We start from the raw sequence: 24,129 nt of genomic DNA, 5'->3' as shown, positions 1-24,129 counted from the left end.
ACTGTGAGCCCCCGGCCATGGGGACAGAGGAGGCTGACAGCATTTTCTGATTATAAAACATTTAGCTAAAAAATTCCCAACAAGTGCTATTCATAGAATCAGCCCAAGCTCACGCAATGGGACTTCTCTCAAGACAGTGCTGTGGAATCATAGTGTTGAAACATTTGCTCTGTAATAGTATGAATCTCAATCTCCCTCCCACCAACTAAAAAACAACATTTTGGCTACAACTTTAAAAAAAAAAAAGTCAACATTTTTATTACTATAAGTCCCCATTTTCAACAAACTTAACTATCAGGCCCAAAGTTAATTTGCAGTATCTCTAACTTTATACTACTACTAATAAATAAATAGGCCAAATAAAAACTGCAAACCACCAAATGCTGATCAGTAATTGTCCATTATTTCTCTTACAGTAGCACCTGGAGGCTACAGTCAGGGATTGGAGACCCATTATGTTAGCTGCTGTACAAACATGTAGCAATGATTATTATTCTATTTATTTGTGGCTGCACCCACTATGTATGAAGCACATACAATAAGGGATGATCCCTGCCCCACGGAGATCACAGCATAGGGGCAGATGCATGCACAGGTAATACAAAGGTCAGGGAAGAAGAACACAAAAGGGATTTTCTATGCAAGTCAAGGAGATTCACTATAAGTAGCACAATAGAAGTAAGTATTTAAGAAGGACTTAAAAATGGAGAGTGCTGGGGCCTTGTATGTGTGCTGAGGAAGGTCAACCACACATCTAGGCCACCTGGAAATAAAAGAAGGCTGTGAATGTTTCAGAGATCTACAATCTAGAGCACTGATCCTGCAGTGAGCTATGTACTTGTACATGGGTCCAACCACATGGAGCTCATAAAAGGATTGGGGCCAAGGTACAAATACCATTTCAAGCTATGTTTAAAATAAGGGTGAAATAGTTTTTCATATCAGGAACATCTGTTGAATAACAGCTGTTTTTTCTTTTAGTTTTAGTACTCATAATACTGTATGGTCATAGCTTCTATCCATTAACCTACACAGATTTAAATGACTTCATAATATGAGAGACTTAGGTTAAGGAAGAATTTCACTGCATTCAGGTCTGTAGGTTACTCAGATTTCAACCCTGGACTCTTATTTCACAGCACGCCCATTTCCCCAGTTACTGGATTAATCAATATTTATTTCCTCTCAATTAACATGAGCTCTTTTCAATATTTACTGCTTAGTCAATACTAAGTAGCTAAAAATAGGGAAGAAAATCTTTTGATTTAAAAAAAAAAAAAAGTCATTGTGCTCTTACTAGACCCTGGCAAGCAGCATGAAATCACTTACTCCGAAAAGGGAGGTGTCTGATTCATAAGGGAAAAAAAGCTACATAAAAGGCATCAATCATTTGACAGCCATGTGATCTCAAGAACTGGGGGAGGGGGAAGTGTATATCTGGTATGTGTTCCAAGATCCAGGGGAAAAAAATATTTATTTTACTTTAAAAAAATGAGTTTATCCATATTGTGCCTTCTGACCATTTTCCTCCAAGGGCGTTTCAGACAATAGAGTGAACTGATCTCTTTAGTTCTTTGCCTACTTAGGCTAAAATTAGGTCCATTTCTGGAACAGTAGGATAGCCCTAGAGCACACAACAGGTTCCCAATAGCAATTATGGCTAGCAGTATATTACAAACCAACAGACTTTGATGTAGTCTACAGGCTTTTTATGAGAGAGAGAGAGAAAAGCTCCTGCTCCCACTGCAGTCTGGAAAGCAATGGCACACAGCTAGCTTTGCTCATCTTAAAGCTTCCATTCTTCCAAGAGATAAGAAGATAAATGCTGTTTCTCTCTTACAGACGGCAGTGGATTGTTTCTACAGGATGTGATTATTTCATCACTTAACCAATGCATATACAAAAGCAGATCCCTATTATCAGAAGAAATGGGTACTTTCGGTTTCCATTAACCACCACCCAGTGATAGGAAAAAAAAAAAAAAAAAAAGGAGGGGACTGGAGCTAGGGGAGTTTGTGTGGTATACTAAGCCTATGGAAATCACATACTACACAACATACAGTAATTCAAACCTGTTACCTTATTGTATCACAAGGAATTTCTCAATATTGGGCCACAGTAGTAAGCTACCAGAAACACTCCCCGCCAAATCAGCCTCTTTGTACCTCTAGGGAATGCTCCACCGACCAACAGACCCACTGCTAACCGGGACCGACAAATATCCCGATGCTAGAGGAACAGAAGCGAGCTCTGTCCTTTCTAACCTGCCCCGGAGTCCTGGCTATTACGGTTAGGGGAGAGCTTCGCATGCCGGACGGGCCATGTGATCTCTTCGGGAGAGACCCAGCCCGGGGCGGGGAGCGGGGGGCCCAAACAGCCCCTTGCATTCCCCGAGCCTCGCGTGTCCGCCCGCCCCGCAGCCGGGGCTCGCTCCGGGGCGGGCTGGCCGCAGGAGGCGCCAGGCAAAGGGCTAACTTTATTCCCTCCCGCGCGGCTGGCTCTGCGGACCGGGGCTCCCCCTCCCCCGGCTCGCTCTGCAGGCGAAGATACGAGCAGGCAGCAGCCAACCCCCCCCCCCCCCCCCGCCGCCCGGGGCCCCACCCTGGGGACTCACCCAGCCCGCTGATCTCCTGGCGGATGTTAACGCGGTTCCTTTCCTCCACTATCGCCCGCAGCATCTGCTGGAGCGATCGGTCCTGCTCTCCGTTCGCCTCCTCTTGTCTCTGCCCAGCCCGGCCGAAACTCTTGAGAGATGCCATGCTAGGGCCACCGCAAATGATTTCATCTCAGTCTGCCTCCGAGCTCAGGCTGCAGGACTGCCCCCTCCCCGCCCCACCGCACACAACACACGAGCGCCTCGGCAGGTGGTGGGGGCGGCAAGGGACTTGCGGGGAGAAGGGGGCCGGATGCTTTTTGGTTTAGGAGACGAGAACGTTTTAAGAAAATAATAATGATCCCGATCCTGCCGTTGGCGGTGCTGCTGGCGGGGGAGGGCTATTCCCTTTGCAATGCCAAAGCTCCCTGGAAAGTTTCCGAGTCCTTCTCATCCACCCGCTGGAAATACCGGGGTTAACCCCGCTTCTTTCTGCAACCCGGCTGCAGATCGATTGCAATTTGCTCCAATTTACCTAGGAGGCACTTCCGCCTCCCATAGCCGAAGAGCTGGGGCTGCTTGCCTATGACACTTCCTGAAACAAGGAGCCAGCAGAGGCGATTTAAAGAGGCATCAGGCACTTCCCCACCAATGACCACAAGGAGCCGGTGTGTGACAAGGAGAAAGGGGGCGGGGAGGGCTGCAGGGTGGGGTTTGTTTGAAGTCATCATGACAAGCTGAAATCCCTCCCCTCACTCTCTGTCTCTCTGCTTGTGCAATTAACCGTATGGGTGCATGTAGCTTTAGAAGTAAAGGCGCTGGCCGAGGTAGCAGAGGCACCCCTTTGACTGCCTCTTGGCCATTAATCCATTCCCTTTTGGACTTGTTCTAACATTTCCAAAGCCAGGGCAGCTTCAAACAGTTATTCTAAAGCAAACTGCCATGGTTTTCTCTGCTTCTCTGTCCTGTCTGTTCAATTAGGCTCTGTCTACAGTTGGAAAAATCCATGACAAGGGCTGTCAACAAGGGGCCAGCTAAACCTGGTGTTTACCTGCAAGCTTAGCCAAGGCCAAGCTGTGTTCAGCTGCACTGATTCACTCATAGGTTTTGAAAGGGCGCTAAACTTAAGCTCCATCTAAAGCTGAATTTTCCATCATGTTTTAAGAGGTTAACTAACAAGATGGCACATTCCAGTTATTGTTATTTTGTAGTAGACTACAGAAGCCCTAACTATGGACCATGACCCTCATTGTACTAGACATGGTACAAACATGCAACAAACAAAAAAATCCCTGCCCCAAAGAATTTACAATCTAAGTATAAGACAAGATGACAGAAGCCTACAGGCACACCGATAGGGGAGTGCAAGGAAACAATAACACAACAATACAGACCAAACATGCAGTAAGTAACTGTGTCCTATCTACTCTAGAATTTACTGTCTTTGTCAGTTAACAGGTTAATTAGCATGTTAAAACACAACTAAACATTCTAGTGTAGATATACATGTGGATTATACCTAACTAAAGTTGTGGATATTTCAGTCCCACTTCAGGTGCATCTGTTATTGACACCCATTGTCAGTCAGTACTTTTGCTAGTTCTGACAGAGATTACTGGCCAGTTGGCAGCAGTCACTATTCTGTAAATTAATTTCCAGGCATTAGTGTGAACTAGTGAGTTTCTACTGTGCATACTTACTAGGGACTAGGAGATACAACATTCACAGTTCAGAAAGGTAAGTTAGGCCTCAATTCTGCAAAGATTTATGCATGTTTAACTTTCAACCTGTTACACAGCCAGTCCCCTTTCTTCTGGGGACACCAGTGGGAAGGGACAGGACCCACTTAGGAATCCAAGGAATAATTTCTCCTGGGGGCAAAGCTGGCCCACTTGAAGCTAGAAACTAGCTGGCAGCAGCTGCCCCTGGTGCACCAGGCAGGAAAGCACCTCAGCTAGGGCATTCCAGAACCAGACCTTGACACTAGTGTGGCAGTAGCCCAGCAGGGGCTTTCACTGCTGCTGGACCAGATCACTGGAACCTGGACATTATCCTCTTTGTCCAGACAGCAGAAGGACCAGGAGGGCCCAGTGCCTCTCCACCTGCCCCCAGCCCCAGGAAGGGCAGAAATCCTCCTCTTATGAGTTGGCTGTGGGGTTACATTGCCAGGTGCATGATGGGGACAGCCTTCACAGTCCTGGAGACCTCTGACCTCTGTTTGCAAGATGAGATCCAGAGTTAACTGTGCAGAGTGGGATCACAGTGTTGGGGACACTGGGGCATAGCCACTAGGTAACTCGAGGGGATGGAAGACCACAAGTGTCGATGAAGCCCCCTCGCACTAGGCCCAGGTGTCCTTGGCCCCCCCTCCTGCCTGGAGGCACTCGCAGCAGCTCTGCGTACTAGGCCCAAGTGTCCTTGGCCCCCCCGCCTGGAGGCACACACAGCAGTTATGCTGAGAATCTGCAACAGTATGTTGCAGAGTCAGACTGCCTGAAACTAAGCAAGGCCAAACAGGGGAGATATGGAAGAACAATGCTGAATAAAGCAGCTTTATGTATAGTTTAACAAATGATACAGAGAATCAGGGAACTAGCTGGGAACTGGATTGGCTGGCTATATGGATACTTGGGGCAGCTTGCTATTGGACAAGTATGCTGGAAAAAAGGATGTATAAAAGCCTGTGTAACTTCCTGCTCTGTTGTGCAGGACTTGAGATTTTATTCTCCCTGTACCTTTTTGCAGCTGCAAATAAACTTTTCTGCTTCTCCACCCCGTTGTGATTATTGGGTGTAGCACACCGGGTAACGAACCACTCAAGCTGTTGTTCAGCCTCTCGGCACCAGGTGCCGGCAACAACAGCCCCAGTGCATTAGGCACCATGCAGACAATCAACAAAGACTGTCCCTGACCCACAGAGCTCACAGTATAGCTAGCTGACTAACACTCTTGAAGGCCAAATAGCCTTTTGTGATAATTTTCTAAACAAAATTGTTGTGTCTGGTATCGAAGAATTAACTTGTGAAAACGTTTGATCATATTGCTTAGTTCAACTCCACATTTTCTCACTCAGTTTGAGGTTCTCCCTAGTGCAGAAGGTCATCACAAGGCCTATGCACCTCTCATGTCCCACTTCAGACCTACTTTAATTTAAATGAGTCTTAAAGGGTTCTTAAGGACTTGTGAGAGGGCTTAATTTGGACTTAAGGGGTGCATAGACTTTGGGCTGGCCATCTGCACAGAGATGAATTGGTCGTTGCATAGGGAGGTGACATCCATGGTGGCAAGGATAGTATACTGAGGGAGGTTGTTAATGTTGCGGAGGAAGTTGGTTGTGTCCTGGGGGAAGGTGGCCCTTTGCGTGGTAAGTGGTTTGAGGATGATTTCTATGAATCCTAATATTTCTTCAGTAACAGTGCCGTGGTCAGATATGAGGAGTTTGCCTGGGTTCCCTTGTTTGTGTATTTTGGGAAGCAGGTAGAAGGTCCCTGGGCAGGGGTGGGGGGAAGAGTGTGGGGGTTGTAGGAGATGAGGTTGTAGAGTTTCTCTCGGAGTTGTTTGTGGAAGGATTTGATGATATCCTTATATTCCTGGGTAAACTGTGGCATGGGGTTTTCTTTGAGTTCTTTATAATATGTGGTGTCAGAGAGTTGCCGGTTGGCCTCATTAATGGAGTTATCACGGTTGAGGACTATGATGGAGCCCCCCACTTTTTCTGCTGCTTTCCATTCCACACATGGTTGTGTGTCAGTGGGGAAGTGATCTTTGTGGTGTGTTTAAATACCAAACTTACATCTGCAGTCTTGTCTCAACCAACGTTCCCATTTACCTTGTGTAGTTTTTTACTGTAAATTTTGACTGATAGATTAGAAAATATCTGGAGTACTTCAAGATGAAAGGCAGTGTGAAATTATAGAATGGAATATTTAAAAGTGCTCAGCACTGGTTTACTTCTACACTCATTGACTTCAGAATTAGGCCAGCAAAAAGTGCAAAATACCACCTGCAAAGATTTCAACTTCTGATTTCACAATAATCAAATTTTTCCACTAAACCTAAGAACTGAAAGGAATATTTTCATTTGTATCACCGCTACATTAGGGAGAATAAGCAATTTTTAAGGTATACAAAACCCTCCTGCTTCACTGAATCTGATGGGCAGTTTGTTGAATAAGTTTCTAATAAGGGCCTTCTTGCACTTATATCTGACGTAGCTGGCCCTGGCCTCTGAGACAGGACATTTAATCTGGGAGAATAATGTAGTAAAATCTCATTCTGTGGACAGGTTAATGTAAGAAAGGTGAGGGAGGTATCTTTCGACTTTTAAAAATCTACAGAATCATAATTTCAATGGTGACACAGAGGGTGACATGGCAGGGGGACTCATTGCCTGCCGGCTCCCAGGTCCCTGTCCTCCAGTTGGTGGAAATTTTGAAAATACAGTGTCATACTGACATAATGAATACTGACAAGTAGTTGAATCTTTGGAGACCACGCCCATGGAGGATCTGGTTAAACACATGCTCAGTGGCACCTTATATGCTACAAGAAGTGCACCTATAAACTGAATTTGGCAAGGTTGGAGAGAAAGTACATCAAGCATCAGGAAAAAGTCGAAGATGCTGGCACAGGTGCCAGTATGGGTGAGTCTTTGCTGCTCTTTATTCATTTTGTCAGGACTGCTAATTGGAATTTGCACCACGTAGCACTGGAAGACTTCATGAAATACTTTCTTGTTTTAGATTTAACTATTCTGTGATGATTGCCTTGTACCTCACTGAAAAAAGAGGTGTAGACCAGTCTGACCGTGACATATAGGAGGAATTTCAAAAGGAAATTGGGTTGTTAGAAAGTCACTAGTTCCCTTCCACAGCAGCAGGGAAAGGATCTGGCAGGGGGAGGCAGCGGGAAAAGGCTTGCAGTTTCCCACTGCCAGAGCCTTTCACTGTCAAGCATAGCTACGCACTACAGTGTGGCCATAGCCTGCTTAGCAACACATACCCTGTACACCACTGGTGATGGCCTATGGAGGTAAGTGTAACCTAAGACTATCTAGGCAAGCAAACGTCATATGCATAATCCCCCACTGGCATTGCTCCAGCAGCGGTAGCAAAGGAAGCTATAGCATAGATGGGAGGCAGGTGGTTTTAACCCTAAAGTGTAATGTAGACAGGGTTTAAATGTTTTTAACCACCAGATCATTAGAGTAAAATTTTCAGAAGTGCCCATGAGTATGGCTACACAGCGTTTTGGACCGAGCAGAAGCAAGCCTCCCAGCCTGGGTTGACAGATTTAGGCTAATGGGGCTTGCCCTAGCCCTCTAAAAATAGCTTTATAGACACTGCTTAGAAGTTGCAGTTTGGGCTGGAGATTTCACTCTGAAGCCTTGGTGTCCACTCCATCCAAAATACTTGGGACTTCTTGTAACTTTCCACTGGAAGGGAAGGAGCAGGGGAGGTCAAGTTTGGGAAACAAAGGATTCCTGCCTTATGTAAATCCTATTTAAAGGTGCAGAGGAAAGCAAAGTTGGACTCCTCTCCGTGGCCTGTCTGCCCAAGAAGAAAGACTGCGAAAGCCACCTGAAGGGAAGGGTGGGGGTGGGGGAGTCCAGACTGAGACAGGGGTCCAATCTGAAAGGAAATATAACTGGAACTCTGAACCACAGAAACGTTGCAAGCTGCCTAAAATAATATTTAGGTTAAGAAATTACATTTTGTACCTGTTTCTTAAGTATATTGAGCTTAGCTTGCATACTTTGTTTTATTTGCTCAGTAATCTGCTTTGTTCTGTCTGTTATCTCTTATATTCACTTTGCAGCCTGATCTTAGATTATGTATATAAAAATACCCAGTTATCATTTTGAGGGTTGACAGGTTCTTGCCCCAAGATCAGGCCCAGTATTATTTAAATTATTATATAGTTGGGAGCCCTGATGTGCACAGTAGCATCACTCACACTACAGGAACTCTTATATATTTACAAATATAGTTTATTAATACATTTAGCACAATCGCAAACACCCGCAGCTTAGTAAGACAGACAGAGATACTACAGAATGTACATCTACAAATCCACATACTCATACCAACGCTTGTAGGACAACCTGAAATGTTAGCCATCATCTTCCTCATCACCATCACCTTCCCCATCATCACCAGTGGCCATCATTCTGGCACCTCCCAAGGACTACATCTCTCTCTCCTACTGCCCCTATGCTGGGATGCCACTTTTATGATATGTTACGCTGACACAGTCATGTTCGATGCATATTCAGTAGGGGATTTTCCCTTTCTCCTTATTTGTATTTCCTTACCTCACTAATGTTGGAGTGTCTTTTTCCTATAGGTTAGTATATCAATGATCTCAACTTATATACGTCAATTATTTACCAGGGCTCTTTTGTGATTAGATACACATTTGTTATTTCTGTCCTAACTGGTTATTTCAATTCTTTCCAAGTTGTGGTGTACCTGTTAAGTTTAAAAGGGTATGAACTTAGGAAAACTCCTATGCCAACCTGCTTTAACAGATCCTCTGTTTTAAAGGTCGCCGTCAGACATGGACCTTATGCTTTAGCTCCATCTAGCTAGGTGAAAGGTCCCAGACATATGTATGGGGGAGAGGGATAGCTCAGTGGTTTGAGCATTGGCCTGCTAAACCCAGGGTTGTGAGTTCAATCCTTGAGGGGGCCATTTAGGGATCTGGGGCAAAAATTGGGGATTGGTCCAGCTTTGAGCAGGGGGTTGGACTAGATGACCTCCTGAGGTCCCTTCCACCCCTGATATTCTATGATTCTATGCTAATTTTGCCTTAGCTCACCATACAGGATGTGGCTGGCAGGTCCCTTGTGTTACAGCCAAAATATACCCTAATATAAACCTATTACAATAAAACAAATAATCAAACCTATAAGAAAAGAGATATGTCAGTTCATTGCCAGGACACTTCTGTGGTTGAATTATTTACCTGTGGTCAAAACTTCCCTTTAAACTCTATTTTCAGCTCCCCAAATACTTGGGGTTTTTCCGTTGGGCCGTTTATCTGATCAAAGATCATAGGTCTCAAACCTTATGCTAACTTGCTGAAGCTGATGTCTTACAGGATAGGAGGCCTGTAGGTTTTTTGCATTACTGCTGAATATAATGCAAAGCAGTAAATATAATGAAGGCAAGCTAGCCCACTGGGCTACAGAAGCAGTGAATATAATAAAGCAAACTAGCCCACTGGGCTACAACTTAAAATTCACCTTTTGTAGTTAATAAAATTTGTTTTGTTTATTATTAAACCCAGTTTCTGTAATTTCTAACTGGGGGGGGGGCAGCAAGAAGTTGTGCACATCTCTCTTCAAATTGAGGAAGAGGGCGAATTTTATGAACTTGTGCTGTATAAATATTTCTATACAGTGCAAGACAGTAGTATTTTGGGTTTGTCTGCCAAAAGAGGTGGGCACATGAGTGCTGGAGGAGCCCTCTCAAACGAGCTGACTTCAGTCTGTGTCTGCAGTGGGGTGTGGGCCTACCTCCGGGTGTGTGCTGCAAGTAGCCGGAGAGCCTAATTCAGCAAAGCAGAGAGAGGGAACCCAGGCTGATTGAGCAGGGGAGGCTCAGTTATACCCTAGCACATCAGGTGGCATCCCAGAAGGGGCGGGGGGGTCCAACCCATCACAGTGACAAGCTAGTTTTGCCTTGGAAAATCTCCCAACATTACAGTATTAGAGCAACTTGACAGTGGGAGCACTCGTGTAAATAGGGCACTGGAATTTTAATTTTTACCAGCATATCATCGCTACCTGCTCAGATAATATAGAGTTGAGAGAAGGGGAGGCAAGTATCTAAAGAGATAGATTAGATGAGGCAAAATAAAAGAGCTGCACCAATTTGTGTTATGTTGAGGAATTTTCCCGAGAATGGGTGTGTGAACCCATGAAGGTTAGCTAACAAGGAGCTCTGTCTTCACCACTGCTACAACCAATGGTGAGCTGCACCAGTGATGAATTGTGGCTAAGATGTTTGCCCATTTACAAGGGCTAAAAATATGAGTCTTGTACATTGGAATTGTACAGTACTGGACCAATGAAATAATACTAAACTTCAAAACCGCTTTGCTGTGGGACATAGCTACCAACATACTCCTCAATACTCCTTTTCCAACACAGCCTGTCCAGCAATTTCCATTGCACATATATTCACAAGATTATTATTATTTGTTCTACAATCTCACCTAGAGGCCTCAAACCTCCCTCGCGCTAGGGAACACAAAGGAAGACAAACTCCGTACCCCCAAGTTGCTTCAGGTATATAGAAGAGAAAACATTCCAAAAGCTTTAAGTACATTTTTTCCCTTTATAATCCTTGTGGTAGATCTCAGCTCAGGTATTCTGCCCTTCCAACATAAATGGCATTCCCACTGATGAGGATAATTAGAGCTAGTCCAAAAAAATTGGAATTTGGGAAACAATAATTAAGAAAATTTTGGTGAAATTTTCACAAATTTTTCCCCTCCATTTTTGACCAGCTATAGAGACATATTTTAAATTTCAAATTTCAGGGGAAAATTGCAACATTTTTGTCTCCACCCCCCCCCTCCAACCAGCTCTAATAATACTTTGAGCTCACATAGTGTTTTTCATTTGAATTGTTTCTATATTTATAGGCTTTTCTATGATAATAATCACCATAGATTTTCAGCACCTTGTATACATTAATTAATTTATCTTCAAAAGACCCCTGACACTGGGGATAATAAATCTGCCCTGTTTATAAATTGAGGAAACCGAGGAACAGAAGAATGAAATGATTTGCCCAAAGTCACACAGCAAGGCTGGGAACAGAATCCAGGGATGAAATCCTGATCCTGTTGAAGTCCATCGTAGTTTTACCGCTTCCTTCAATGGTGCCAAGATTTCACCTCAGTCCACATGCAGTGTCTTAACCACAAAACACTCCTCCTTCCATAAGCAGAAGAGAATCTCTTTATCTAGCTTAGAACTTTATGGCCCCCATCACTACAGTATTTGAACACCTTGAAGAAGAAGAACTTCAAAGTATTTTACAAATTTGGTGAAATACCATTATCTGATGTCAATGAGTATTCTGCTCATAAAAGGAGAGCAGAATATCGGAGTAGAAATCACCCACATGACTTAGAGCAGGGGTTCTCAAACTTCATTGCACCGTGACCCCCTTCGGACAACAAAAATTACTTTACAACCCCGGGGTGTGTGTGTGGAGGGGGAGGGAGGATTGAAGCCTGAGCCCAAGCCCACCATCTGGGCAGGGGCGGCAAAGCCAAAGACCGAGGGCTTCAGCCCCAGGCAGGGGGCCTGTAACCTGAGCCCTGCTGCCCAGGGCTGAAGCTGAAGCCAAAGCCTGTTCCCCGCAACTCAGGGCTGAAGCCCTCAGGCTTGGGTCTTAGGCTTCGGCCCCAGACCCCAGCGAGTCTAACCCAGCCCTGGGGACCCCTTTAAAACAGGGTTGTGACCCACTTTGGAGTCCCGACCCACAGTTTGAGAACTGCTGACTTAGAGACAAGAATTTTGCCCTGAGGATAGGTTGGAAGGAATAACTAACTAGATTTTATCACATGTAATTGAATCATTCCGGATGTTTACTTGAGTAAATATGAGTCTGTGAAAGGAGACCATATTCTATTAAATGGTTTCTCTTCCCAAAGCTGCTGCTGCTAAAATCACTTATTAATGCAGCCCAATCTATAAAAGGAGATCTGCATCTGAGGAATATTAATTCCTTTGTTCTCAGATCCCATAACTCAGATTGTCTCTCTTATTTTTCTCGGTGTTAATAAAATTATAGATGACTTTATTTTCATTGAAATTATGAAACTATAAATTCTTTGTCCTACATGGTATATATGGGAATATATACATGTGCAAAAAATCAAAAAGTATTTTAAAATAGTTAAGATTAAGCACATGACTCAGTGTTGTCCAGATTATACCCAAAACCAATATTATATTTTCATTACAAAAAAATTTCAACCTTGTTTTAAAAAAGCCACATTAGAATGTCTGGAAATGAAGAGTTGAAGGATCCAGGCAGTTTCCCTCTGACATATAATCCTTCATCACTCAGCATCTCCCTCCTGATTTATCACCTTTTATCATCTTTCTCCCCCTAAAATTTGCAAAGATATACACAAAAGTCAAAACAACACATTACAAAGAGCTTATAAAATCCTATTTCCTATTCAAGAGATCCATTTCCAATACGATCATTCTAATTTATTATTTTGATCTTTGTGTATATTTTTGCAAGCTTTAACACAGATCTCTTTCCTAAAGAATGGTTTATGTCCCTTATACTTTTATTAAATCCTGTCTTATCTGTACATGATTTTACCTTTCATATAAACGTGTCCTCAGTGATATCTGCAATAGAATGTTCCATGGGTTAATTGCCCTTGCCGTGGACTGAAAACCAATCTCCATACCAACAAAAGTAGACCTTTACAAACCTTCAGCACCATTGAGTTGGTGTAGCACTATGGTGGATCAATTTATTTCTCTGACAGATCTCACAAAGTCACAACAGATACTCTTCACAAAGACCCATCTCAGCTGGAATCCTGCAATGCTCAATACTCTCATCCTTCCTCTAAAATATATACAAGCCCACCAAGAGTCTGTAAGACACCACAAAAAGAAAAGAAAAGGAGTACTAGTGGCACCTCATCGGATGCATTCGATGAAGTGAGCTGTAGCTCACGAAAGCTTATGCTCAAATAAATTGGTTAGTCTCTAAGGTCCCACTAGTACTCCTTTTCTTTTTGCGAATACAGACTAACATGGCTGCTACTCTGAAACCTAAGACACCACAGACATTGATGTCACTAGTATGCAGACAACACTCAATTATTACAGCCTTTACCATCCCCAACATGTCCCAAAGCCTGAAAGAAATAAATAGGCAGACTTGGAGCACAGTTGGTACAAATTCAGCCAGTTAAGAAAGACAGAAATGATAAGGTAAGGAGAGGTAAACACTTAAGGAAATTTGTAACACACAGACACCATCAACCACTGGTGGCATGCAGCTCTGATTATCAAGATAATGCATAGCCTTGGGGTTATGCCTGATTCATCACTACTATGGACATACGGACTGCAACATTGGCAAGGGCTGACTTCCTGACTCTTAGGCAAGCCAGGAGACTACATCATTTCCTCTCAGATGAGTACCTAGCCACTGTGAGCCATACTTTCACCAACTCAAATTTAGGCTTGCAACTCACTGTACTTCAAGCTATAACTCATGGCAAACCACAGCAGCCCCCTCATAAGCAGTAAAGGTCTTCTTGAGCACATGACATCATTGCTTCACAAACTTCACTGTTTCCCCATTCACTTCCAATTAACAACCAAAGTCCTTGTTCTAATGCAAAACTGATTGAGGCAAAACAGGCTGAGACCTCTTGTATTAATATGGAACATATGGGCCCAAAGAGTCCAAGCTGTTAACATAATCCAATTACTGTCCAACATTAAACAGTTTTAAACAAGGTTCTGGGTTTGATATACGGAGACCTCAACCTGCTTAGTACCATGGCAAACACACCATTAAAATCCTTTTAACCTTTTATTAAAGAAACACAAAAGAAGGAAAAACAGGTAAAGCATTTGAAAGGTAACATATTGAGTAAGGCTTCATTTTAACAACATCACTTGTTCTCTTTACCTTTAGCTGGAGACAGTTTTTAGAATGAAATCCCCCCCCCCCCACTTGTCTGACAGTCTCTTAGATGGCATTAAAGATCATAATAACCCACTTTTGCAGGGAAAAGAGAAGTTAGTTGATTGAATGATGGTGATGATGAATGAAGCTTGCTCTAGCAGCCAGTTTTGTCTCCAAAGTCTCTTTCTTTAAGAATCCAAAAAGGGAGAGATGTGTGGAATAGCCCATCCCCTCATTATTGTGTTCACCAATTAGGCCTCGTATCTGACCTACCAATTTTGGTTCACTGATTTCCGGTTCTCTACTCCTCTTGTTTACTAGGCATCATCTTAACACAGTCCTTGAATGACATCAATAAGTCTTTTTGTTTGTACTAATTCAGTATATCTCTCCTTTGTACTTTCCCCATCAGTGTTTATTTATTTATTTATTTATTTTAAAGCAGAAAAGAATTTTATTTGTATAACACTTTTTTTTTTGAAGCAGAAAAAAATTTTATTTGTGTAACACTTACAAAGAATCACCAAAAAGGATAAAGCAAAACTATGCAACAAAACAAGAGCAAACAGAAGGTATAACACAGCAGCCTTCAGGAGGGAGAAGTGTTCAGGCTAGCCTGGGCCCAGAGCGGCGGGGCTTCCTCGACACTCGTGGTCTTCCACCCTCCTGAGTTACCTGGTGGCCTAGAGCGGGGGGGGGGGCTTCCTCGACACTCGTGGTCTTCCACCCCCTCGAGTTACCTAGTGCCACACCCAGTGTCACCAATTATTCCTCTCCTGAGAGTGCCCGACAAGATGGGCATGGCTGCGGGGTGGGCAGTTTGGAGGGGGGGGATTACACCCATGTGTTATAGGACCCCTCCTAGGTGACAATGATGATGGTATCCGTAGTGGCAACGGCTGGGGCTGGGGTCTCTCGCTCTTCCCCTCGATCAAAGGGTCAGACGGAGGGAACCGGACGGGGTCACTGAGCAGAGAACCTCGGACAGCGCCCACCGCTCCTCGAAGGCGTCAAGGGAGTCGGTGGACGCCGCCCAGAGGAACTCCGCCCGGATACGGGAATGTACTGAGGATTGGAAAACGGCCCTACAATCGCAGGACGCTTCATTAGCCAACCTCCCCTCTCTGGTTTTATAAATGGCTGTTTTAGCTAGGGCTAGGAGGAGGTTAACCAGGAGATCTCGCGATTTTGTGGGGCCACGGATGGGGAGTGTATAGATAAAAAGGTGAGGGGAAAAATGGAGCCAAAAACGTAATAAAATATTCGTGAGGAGCCGAAAAAGGGGCTGCAATCTAGCACACTCTAAATATATGTGCGCCAGGGTTTCCCTCACGTTGCAAAAAGGGCAAGTATCCGGGATGGGGGTGAAACGCGTCAAAAACACGCCCGTGCTCACCTCCCCATGAAGTAGCCTCCAACTAATGTCCCCGACGGGCCTCGGGACCAAGGTGGAATACAGGCTGGCCCACCGAGGTTGCTCACCCTCCAAAGGTGGCAGGAGGTCCCGCCACTTTGTTTCGGGGCGGGACACCAGGGTGTGGGTGTGAAGGGTGTGAAGCTTGAGTTTTGCTTTCAGGATCACCAGTAAAATAAAATGTACTTTCTAGTGTTTTCACCTTCTATAAGTGTTTGCTATAAAATGCTATTTTAAATCATAAAAAAGTTCGTAGTGTGTGATATTCACAGCTGGCTTATGCATTTATCACCTCTCTCTGTCTCCTACCATTCTGAGATAGAATCTATGGGGAAGTGCCTTAAAAATCAGTGACCTCATCTCTGCTCTCCTTTTCTCCTGCTCCCCAACTCACTCCCTAGGCATCTCTCAAGCCCCTTTGCTCATTGCTCTCTTCCTTTCAATCTCAGCTTTTGACCTTCTACCCTCTGTTTGGATTGGTGAGGACCTCTTTTGCACACCATGATCTCCCTCTTCCGCCAAACCCATCTCTGCTGGGAATCCATCTTGCATTGTTCTCCCCACCAGTAATGTGTTCTCACTCAGCTTTCTCTAGTACTTATATTGTTCTGGTTGGTAGGCAGGCTTGCTTTCTCCCTTTCCCTGAGATGTCAGCAGAACAGTTATTTAACTTTGTTTTTTGGGTTATAAGTCTGGTTGCTCTGAGGTAAGGGTTTTATAAACGATCTCTAGGTCCCACATCAGACTAGTGATCTACAGCCAGGCTTCTAACACTCTTGCTCAGCTGTCTCTTCCTATTTAAATGGCCCACCTCAGGTCAGGGATCCTTGATTGCACCCAGGCTGTCTCAGCCATAAGCTCCAGGCTGTTCCTTAAAAGGGTAGTACACCTTGCCATACCCATCCACAGATCAAGAGTCCTTAAAATACAAGGTCCATTCTATTGTGCGTGGACATTAACAATAGATAAGGTTTACCCTCATCTTCAGTGTTGTGCAGAGTACTGTGCACTGGCTGGTTAGCATTTTAGTGGGTTCTGTACACAAAGGGCTTTGGGATCATTCAAGATAAAGGACATCACATACACATAAAAGTTTTATTATACTGTACTACTCTCTTCTAAGGGTATCTTTTTATATTAGCCTTGGATTTTATATTCTATGTACATATTGCATGGAAGGAGCTTGTAAGGGGATTCATTCACTGCAATAGCACCTGCTCCTACCTAGGCTTGGAGTAGCAGCATCCTTCCCATATGGCACCCCTGCCAATAGTCCCTCTGTTGGTGCAGTGGTCTCTTTTCCTGTAATTATCAGTGCTCCCTCTCCCCGACTCAGTTAGGTCACTATATGGTCCCCTCTTCCAGGGTAACAAAGTCTCACTAAACCCCTTGTCCAGATGGCACAGGACTAGGAGGTGCCACTGCCCAGTAGGGAAACCAAGGCCCTTCTTTTACACTAGATTCCAGCCCAGGGACCCTAGAGTACACAGTCCCCCTCCTTACTGCTGTTTTTCCCCTAGTCTTCTTCCTACTTAGCCTTCTCAGGCTTGCTTTCTTCACACCTCCCCTCTGGTCAACACTTCTTTCAGGGCTAGGATCAAGCACGCACGCTCCAGTTTCCCCCTACACCACTCCTAGCAAGTACCTATAGACTCTCCCCATAATGTTACAAAGCTCCTCTCTTTATATTCCTTACCCAGCTTCTCCCTCAGCTGGGCTTCATCAACCATTGGTATCTATAAATCCCTGGGGCTCCCTTCAGGTGCAACTGTGAAAGTTAATTGGCTTCTTCTATGCCCTCTTAACCCCGTTAGAGCTGCTGTGGGGTGAACATCTCCGACAGATCTGGAGAAACAGAATTCTAGCTCTCAAATGGGGAGCAAGGTCCAATACACCTGAGTTGCCTTGGAGATGAAGGAGAGTGAAAACAGGGACATAACCTCATGCTTCCCTCCTGTGGGGGTTTGTGATCACACGGATGTGGGCTGTGCTTGGACCCATGGGCCACACCTTCACCTGCCACAGTGAGAGCTGCACGGGCAGCTGTAGCAATCTCCTCTGCAGAACATATGGGAGTTCGGAGCCCCTACGCATGTGTGGCATCACTAGTGCTTTGCCTGTCTCCTTCACTTCTCAGCCCACGCAGGTTTTGAGATTCTTTGGGCCCCTCATATACTCAGAGAGATGACTGGGGATTGGGCCCCTGATAGTTATGAGAGGTGAAGTCTGGACCTTTATACATGGAGGAGACTGTCCTCTAATCCAACCATGTGTGCGATGTGTTCCCCTTATCTTTAGGACTGTGTTGAAACTCTAAAATAGGAGAGGCTGGAGAATGCTGGGCTAGAAGGTGTTATCCTGTTCTGTCCATTGCTTGTGAGGAATTTGTCATCCCTTTATGTAGTTTTCCCCACGGCTGCAGTGTTTGTTTTCACAAGATTAATGCCTAAAGCAAAATAAACATGAACTAATGTTAGTAATGATGAGCCCAAATAACCTTCCCCCACTGCCCCCCAGATCTGAACACTCCTGAATTTGGGGGTAATTTAGATCTGGATCTAAACTTGGCAGCTTAGTTCTATCTCCATGTATTACGGGTACTGAGTAAGGAAGCTGGTGTTGTGCCTTGCCTTTGCCGCACACAGGTTCTTGGAAAAGGGGGAGGTCTAAATCCTCAGTGCATTCAGATGCGTGGAGCTGCTCAGGCTTTTTTCCCATGAACAAAATGGTGCTTTCTTCAGTGTTGTCCTTTCTTATCCCAATATTTTACATGAGCAAAAAAAAAAGTGCTCCTGTTAGATTCAAGTGGATTTTTTTTTTCATTGATCCTGGACAGAAGGGCTAAGGGATTTTTTTTCTGATACAGTGTATCGGATGTTTTTGGCACATTTGATATGGATCAGCCAAGCACGAACAATCTAAATTCAACAGGTGGAATAATTCAGAAAGCATTACTAATAAGGATAGATGATGCAGTCCGTTAATGTGGCAGCTTTTTTGCCTCCAGACATAAATTCAACTCCTAAGTTTTAAATGTGAGAACAACTCCAGGGCTCTTCTCCTGTTTCTTTGCAGATGTCTGTCTGTATTACAAAACCACCCTGCAACTGGCATGATTATTGACTTCTCTTCCAGAGAATCCCTGGACTAGAATAGGGGGGGTTACATGTCAGGAATGAGGGGCACTCAGCAGATATAATAGGGAAGCTTTCACATCCCATGCTCAATCTTTTGTCTAGTCCTAGCTATTCAGAGAAGTCCCTGAAGTTTTATCAGTGTCAAATTCACAATGCAAAATATATATATCTTGAATCTTGCTAGCTTATTGTGGAAATTTAAGGGAGAAAAATAGTTTCCTGTCTGGAAGAGTTAATGTTTCTAAATACAAGCATTAGGCCCCTGCACAATGTTGACTTCAGATGCTGTGTCCACTCGCCAAGCCTCTTTCAAGTGCATACAAAGACTTGGCAGGTAATTAGCTAGTGCTGCATTGTAAATTCATGGCAAAACACCACTGATGTCAATGGAGCAATGCTAATTTACAGCAGCTGAGGATCTGTCCCTGTGTTATTATGTATTATAAATCATTAATATAATCCTCTTAAATAGATTAACTGCTCTTTATAGCATCCAAAGTGCCTGTTTCTGGTTGTCAATGAACACTGAGTGAAATTTCACAGCTGATTTTCCAAGGGGCTTATATAAAGTGGGAATTGAAAAGGAAGTTATAGGACAATACACTATTTCAGAAACTAAGCTCACATTCCTTCGTGATGTTCTTCACCAGGTTATTTCTAACAGGACTGGCTATCTAGTAACTCTATACTGTGATTGTCATAAATATAAAGGGAAGGGTGAACCCCTTTAAAATCCCTCCTGGCCAGAGGAAAAATCCTCTTACCTGTAAAGGGTTAAGAAGCTAAAGGTCACCTCGGTGACACCTGACCAAAATGACCAATGAGGAGACAAGATACTTTCAAAAGCTGGGAAGAGGGAGAAAAACAAAGGGTCTGTGTCTGTCTGTATGATGCTTTTGCTGGAGACAGAACAGGAATTGAGTCTTAGAACTTAGTAAACAATCTAGCTAGGTATGTGTTAGATTATGATTTTTTGAAATGGCTGAGAAAATAGCTGTGCTGAATAGAATGAATATTCCTGTCTGTGTGTCTTTTTTGTAACTTAAGGTTTTGCCTAGAGGGATTCTCTATGTTTTGAATCTAATTACCCTGTAAGGTAGCTACCATCCTGATTTTACAGAGGTGATTCCTTTACTTCTATTAAAAGTCTTCTTGTAAGAAAACTGAATGCTTTTTCATTGTTCTAAGATCCAAGGGTTTGGGTCTGTGGTCACCTATGCAAATTGGTGAGGATTTTTACCAAACCTTCCCCAGGAAGTGGGGTGCAAGGGTTGGTAGGATTTGGGGGGGGGAAAGATGTGTCCAAACCATGTGTCCTAGTAAACCCAGATAAAGTTTGGTGGTGGCAGTGGAAATCCAAGGGTAAAATAATTTGTACCTTGGGGAAGTTTTAATCTAAGCTGGTAAAAGTAAGCTTAGGAGGTTTTCATGCAGGTCCCCACATCTGTACCCTAGAGTTCAGAGTGGGGAAGGAACCTTGACAGTGATAATCTGTGCTGCCATAAAACTCTACCAAATATATTCATAAATCAAACTCTCACACACACAAATGCCCAGAGAGGTTTTGAAAGCTAAGTGACATTATTTCTCTCAGCCTGTTTCTGCCTCATATTTCCTAGCACAAATCACAGTAGCCTCAGCTTTTGATGTGCTTTCTAATTTACTCAGTGGAATAGTCCATTTGGATGCCCCTTTCCACTGCCCCAGAGGGGGCTGTGCTTCAGTGGTGCTAGATATCTAGGGGTAGTCACTTTTACTGGCACAAGTGGTCCCACTGACTACTCTTGTGGATTGCAGAACTAGGTCCATAGTTTGTAAAGTGTTTTGAGAGTCTTCAAAAGAGATGGTGCTCTAAAAATGTAAAATAGTACTTCATGTGGACACACAGTCTTCTGTTTTCCAGTCATTATCAAAATCCGGCATACTAAATACTGATAACTTCTGACAGTAGCGTATGTCCTGATATTGTGGTGTCTACACATGACAACATTTGCTGTATGTACACATTTCTTCAGATCTCAGGTCCCTGTTTAGCAAAACACTTAAGCACATGCTGAAAGTTAAGCACATGCTTAAATGTTTTGCTAAATCAGGGCATCAAAGCATAATGAAATTTCTCGTTATTATAGACTGAGCTCACTTATGATCAATATAAATAACTCCTTATACATGGTGGCCAGCTACTTAGTTTCAAAATCTTCCATCGCTGGATAAGGACAAATCAGTTCCAGAATAAGAGCTGTGCAAATAATTGTTTGTTTTTTTGTTCACCAGCACTGAAGCAAAATTTTTTTTAACCAAAAAGCTTTTTTTTTTTAAATTCATGTTGAGTCAGACAAAATGTTTCATTTCAGGTCACACTAAACATTTTGTTTAGACTGAGCTTTTTAAAGACTTTATTTTTTATAAATAAAATTGAAGGAAATTTCTATACAAAAAGTCATTTTGAATCAAAAACTGAAACACTTCATTTCTTGGAACTTGTTTTTTGGGAGGGGAGTTTGACCAAAACAGTTTGGTGGATTCAACGCAAATGTTTCCGTCAACTGAACTCTGCCCTTTTTTGGGGGGGGATGTAAAATTGCACCCAGCTCTAACAAGAACCTGATAATTAAATGATAGATCAGTGCTTCTCCCACTTCCTTTATCATAAATAGTACGCATCCCTGCCTATACCACATTTTTACCTCACTGTCTTTGATTACTAATTTAGAGGAATGTTTACAGTTCTATGTACAAATCCTATTTTTACCTGTTGATGGGAGGCAGCAAGGTACAGTGACCTGGGCATTGGAGTGAGAATCAGGAGATCTGGGATCTATGCTTGACTCTGACACTGAGTCAATGTATGACGTTAGTCAAGTCACTTCACTTCACTTCTTTGTCCTTCAGTTTCCCCATCAGCTAAATGGAGATGAGGATGCTTGCCCACCTTGGTAAAGTACTTTAGAGTCTAGGGGCCTGATTCTCCTCTTACACTAGCGTAAATCAGGAGTTCTCCATGACAGGTTTCAGAGTAACAGCTGTGTTAGTCTGTATTTGCAAAAAGAAAAGGAGTACTTGTGGCACCTTAGAGACTAACCAATTTATTTGAGCATAAGCTTTCGTGAGCTACAGCATCCGATGAAGTGAGCTGTAGCTCACGAAAGCTTATGCTCAAATAACTTGGTTAGTCTCTAAGGTGCCACAAGTACTCCTTTTCTTTGAGTTCTCCATGGAGGGCAATGGAGTTACAACTCTATAAAACCAGCAAGAGAAGAATTAAACCTACACTGTCTCATATAGAACATATTCCATTTGTATATGATACAAAATATTAAGCTGATCTGTGACAGATCTGATGCTATTATTATTTTGCACTGCAGTAACTTCAAGGAGCCCTAGTCGTGCAGCATTGTGCGAGGTGCTGTACAAATATAGAACAGATCTGTGTGTGCATGTGCACAGTCTTTTTCAGGATCAGTATTGAATCTTCCCAGCACACTACACACAAGTTAAAGAAACAGACTCTGCCCATCTGAAAATGAATAGTAGAGTGGGGTACTGTTCTCAGCAGGCCTCAGTGCTTCATTCTGATGACTAATAATAGCTTCGTGACAACTGAAAAGGCTTTTCCTCTTTTGAGATGAGATTAAAAGTGCTATAATGATTTCTCAGTCATACACAGAGGGGAAAAAAAAGAGGCCCTGGCTGTCGCTCTGATGGACAGAATTATGTCAGCAGAAAAAATAATACACCCACCACCAAACCCTCAATTCCCTGCAAGAAAAAAAAAAGTCTAGGGTTCAGATACTAAGATAAAGCCTGATTAATATATGCTCCCTTTCAGCTGGGCAGATATTCCTAGAGAGTGGTCTTTTCATGCCCAAGGAGAAGCACACCCAGACTACTGCTGTGTTGCTTTCAAATGATCTCAGATTCTATAAAAGGAAGATGATCTCATCTCCCTTTTTAAAGATATATCACTTTTCCTCTCCCCACAACATCAACCAGGACTTAAATCTGTAAAGGGAGAAGTCTGGTGTGACTGCGGAGAAGTGATCAGTTACGCAGCCCCAATGGCAAAGTTAATAGACTTAACCCCTTATCTACTACAGGGCTGTATATGCCAGTGTCATAAAAAACATCCATTTAAAGGTGCAGACTGTCAGAAGTCATTGCAGCTGTGCTCTGTTTGCCACAGAGGAGCCTGCTTCTGCACTATATCATTCAGCACCGAAGACGGTGTTATAACCAGAGATAAGTTAAAACTGGAACCTTGAACATACAACTCTTCCAATTTGGAAGTGATGCTGGTGATTATGATTCAGATCCCTGAATCCAAATCTATGCCTTCACTTCAAGCTGTAGAATGTTGGTAAATCCTGATCTCACAAGAGAGATTTTGGTATGTAGGGCTGAAATTGCCTGACACCCTTTTGCAAGGCGTTCATGCAATCATGGCTAACCCTAGTTCCGATTTGTCCCCCAAACACTAGATTAGGGCCCTGCAAGATGCTGAGCTCCCTAGAATCCCATTGGCTTTGATGAAATGTTAGAGCCCTCAGCAATTCCCAGGATCTAAGTTGGATCTCAGCACTACCTCCATGACTCAACTCACATAATAACTGGCCAAATTATGTGAGTTGCAATCTCTTACTATGGGAGCTTCCATTCTTAAGGATCTCACACACGATGGAGTGAAGTGTGGCTTTGCCGTGAGTAGGCTACTCTCCCTTCTGTGCTACTCCCTGTGGAATATACAGCTGGCACGGGGAAAAAAGGGTGCCACAGGCTCCTTACTCCTGTGTGCAGGTGTATTAGCCAGGACACAGTCTGGCTCCATGTATGTACAGCAACACTGAACTGCAGCCAGCTCTGGGGAAGGAAGATGGCAACCAGGGAGCACACAGCACATTGAAAAGTGTCGAGAGAGGGCAAATTTTGGGCAAGGCCACTAAAGCAAACATCGCCAGTGCTATGAGATCTTCAGTAGCTTCCCAGAGCAGACAGGCCCAGGGCCCAAGATTTTTCAAAATAAGAACCTAAAGTTAGGCTCCTAAATCCACATTTAAAGCATCTAAATAAGTGACCAGATTTTTAAAAGGGCCAAGTACCCAGCAATTCCTACTGAAGTCAATGGCAGAACTGCTGAGTGCTCAGCATGTTTGAAAATCAGCCCCTTATTTATGTGCCTAACTTTGGCCTTAGGACCTTAACTTTTGGAACCTATTTTTGAAAATCTTGGGCCTTAGTTTTTAAAGTCTTTGTTGATAAATATTTCAAAATACAAAAATTAGGCTGGTTTATTTTTAA

The 24,129-nt window shown here is 43.5% G+C and overlaps 1 protein-coding gene across 3 annotated transcripts in view; it reads right to left on the bottom strand.

The window, feature by feature from the left end:
* The window catches only part of KIAA0930 (KIAA0930 ortholog), a 139,675-nt gene extending 136,417 nt beyond the window's left edge, over positions 1-3,258 (bottom strand). The window contains exon 1 of one of the 3 annotated variants that reach the window (XM_073316079.2): positions 2,615-3,258. In XM_073316079.2, coding sequence (XP_073172180.1) covers positions 2,615-2,759 — 145 coding nt within the window. In that variant the 5' untranslated portion in view covers positions 2,760-3,258. The remainder of the gene's footprint in view (positions 1-2,614) is intronic. The other 2 variants (XM_073316071.2, XM_073316111.2) reach the window with 2 other exon arrangements.
* Positions 3,259-24,129: the final 20,871 nt, after the last annotated feature.

The sequence above is a fragment of the Lepidochelys kempii genome, chromosome 1, assembly GCF_965140285.1.
Source record: "Lepidochelys kempii isolate rLepKem1 chromosome 1, rLepKem1.hap1, whole genome shotgun sequence".
In the NCBI taxonomy this organism is placed as follows: domain Eukaryota; kingdom Metazoa; phylum Chordata; order Testudines; family Cheloniidae; genus Lepidochelys; species Lepidochelys kempii.
This window is presented reverse-complemented; position numbering and strand designations above follow the sequence as displayed.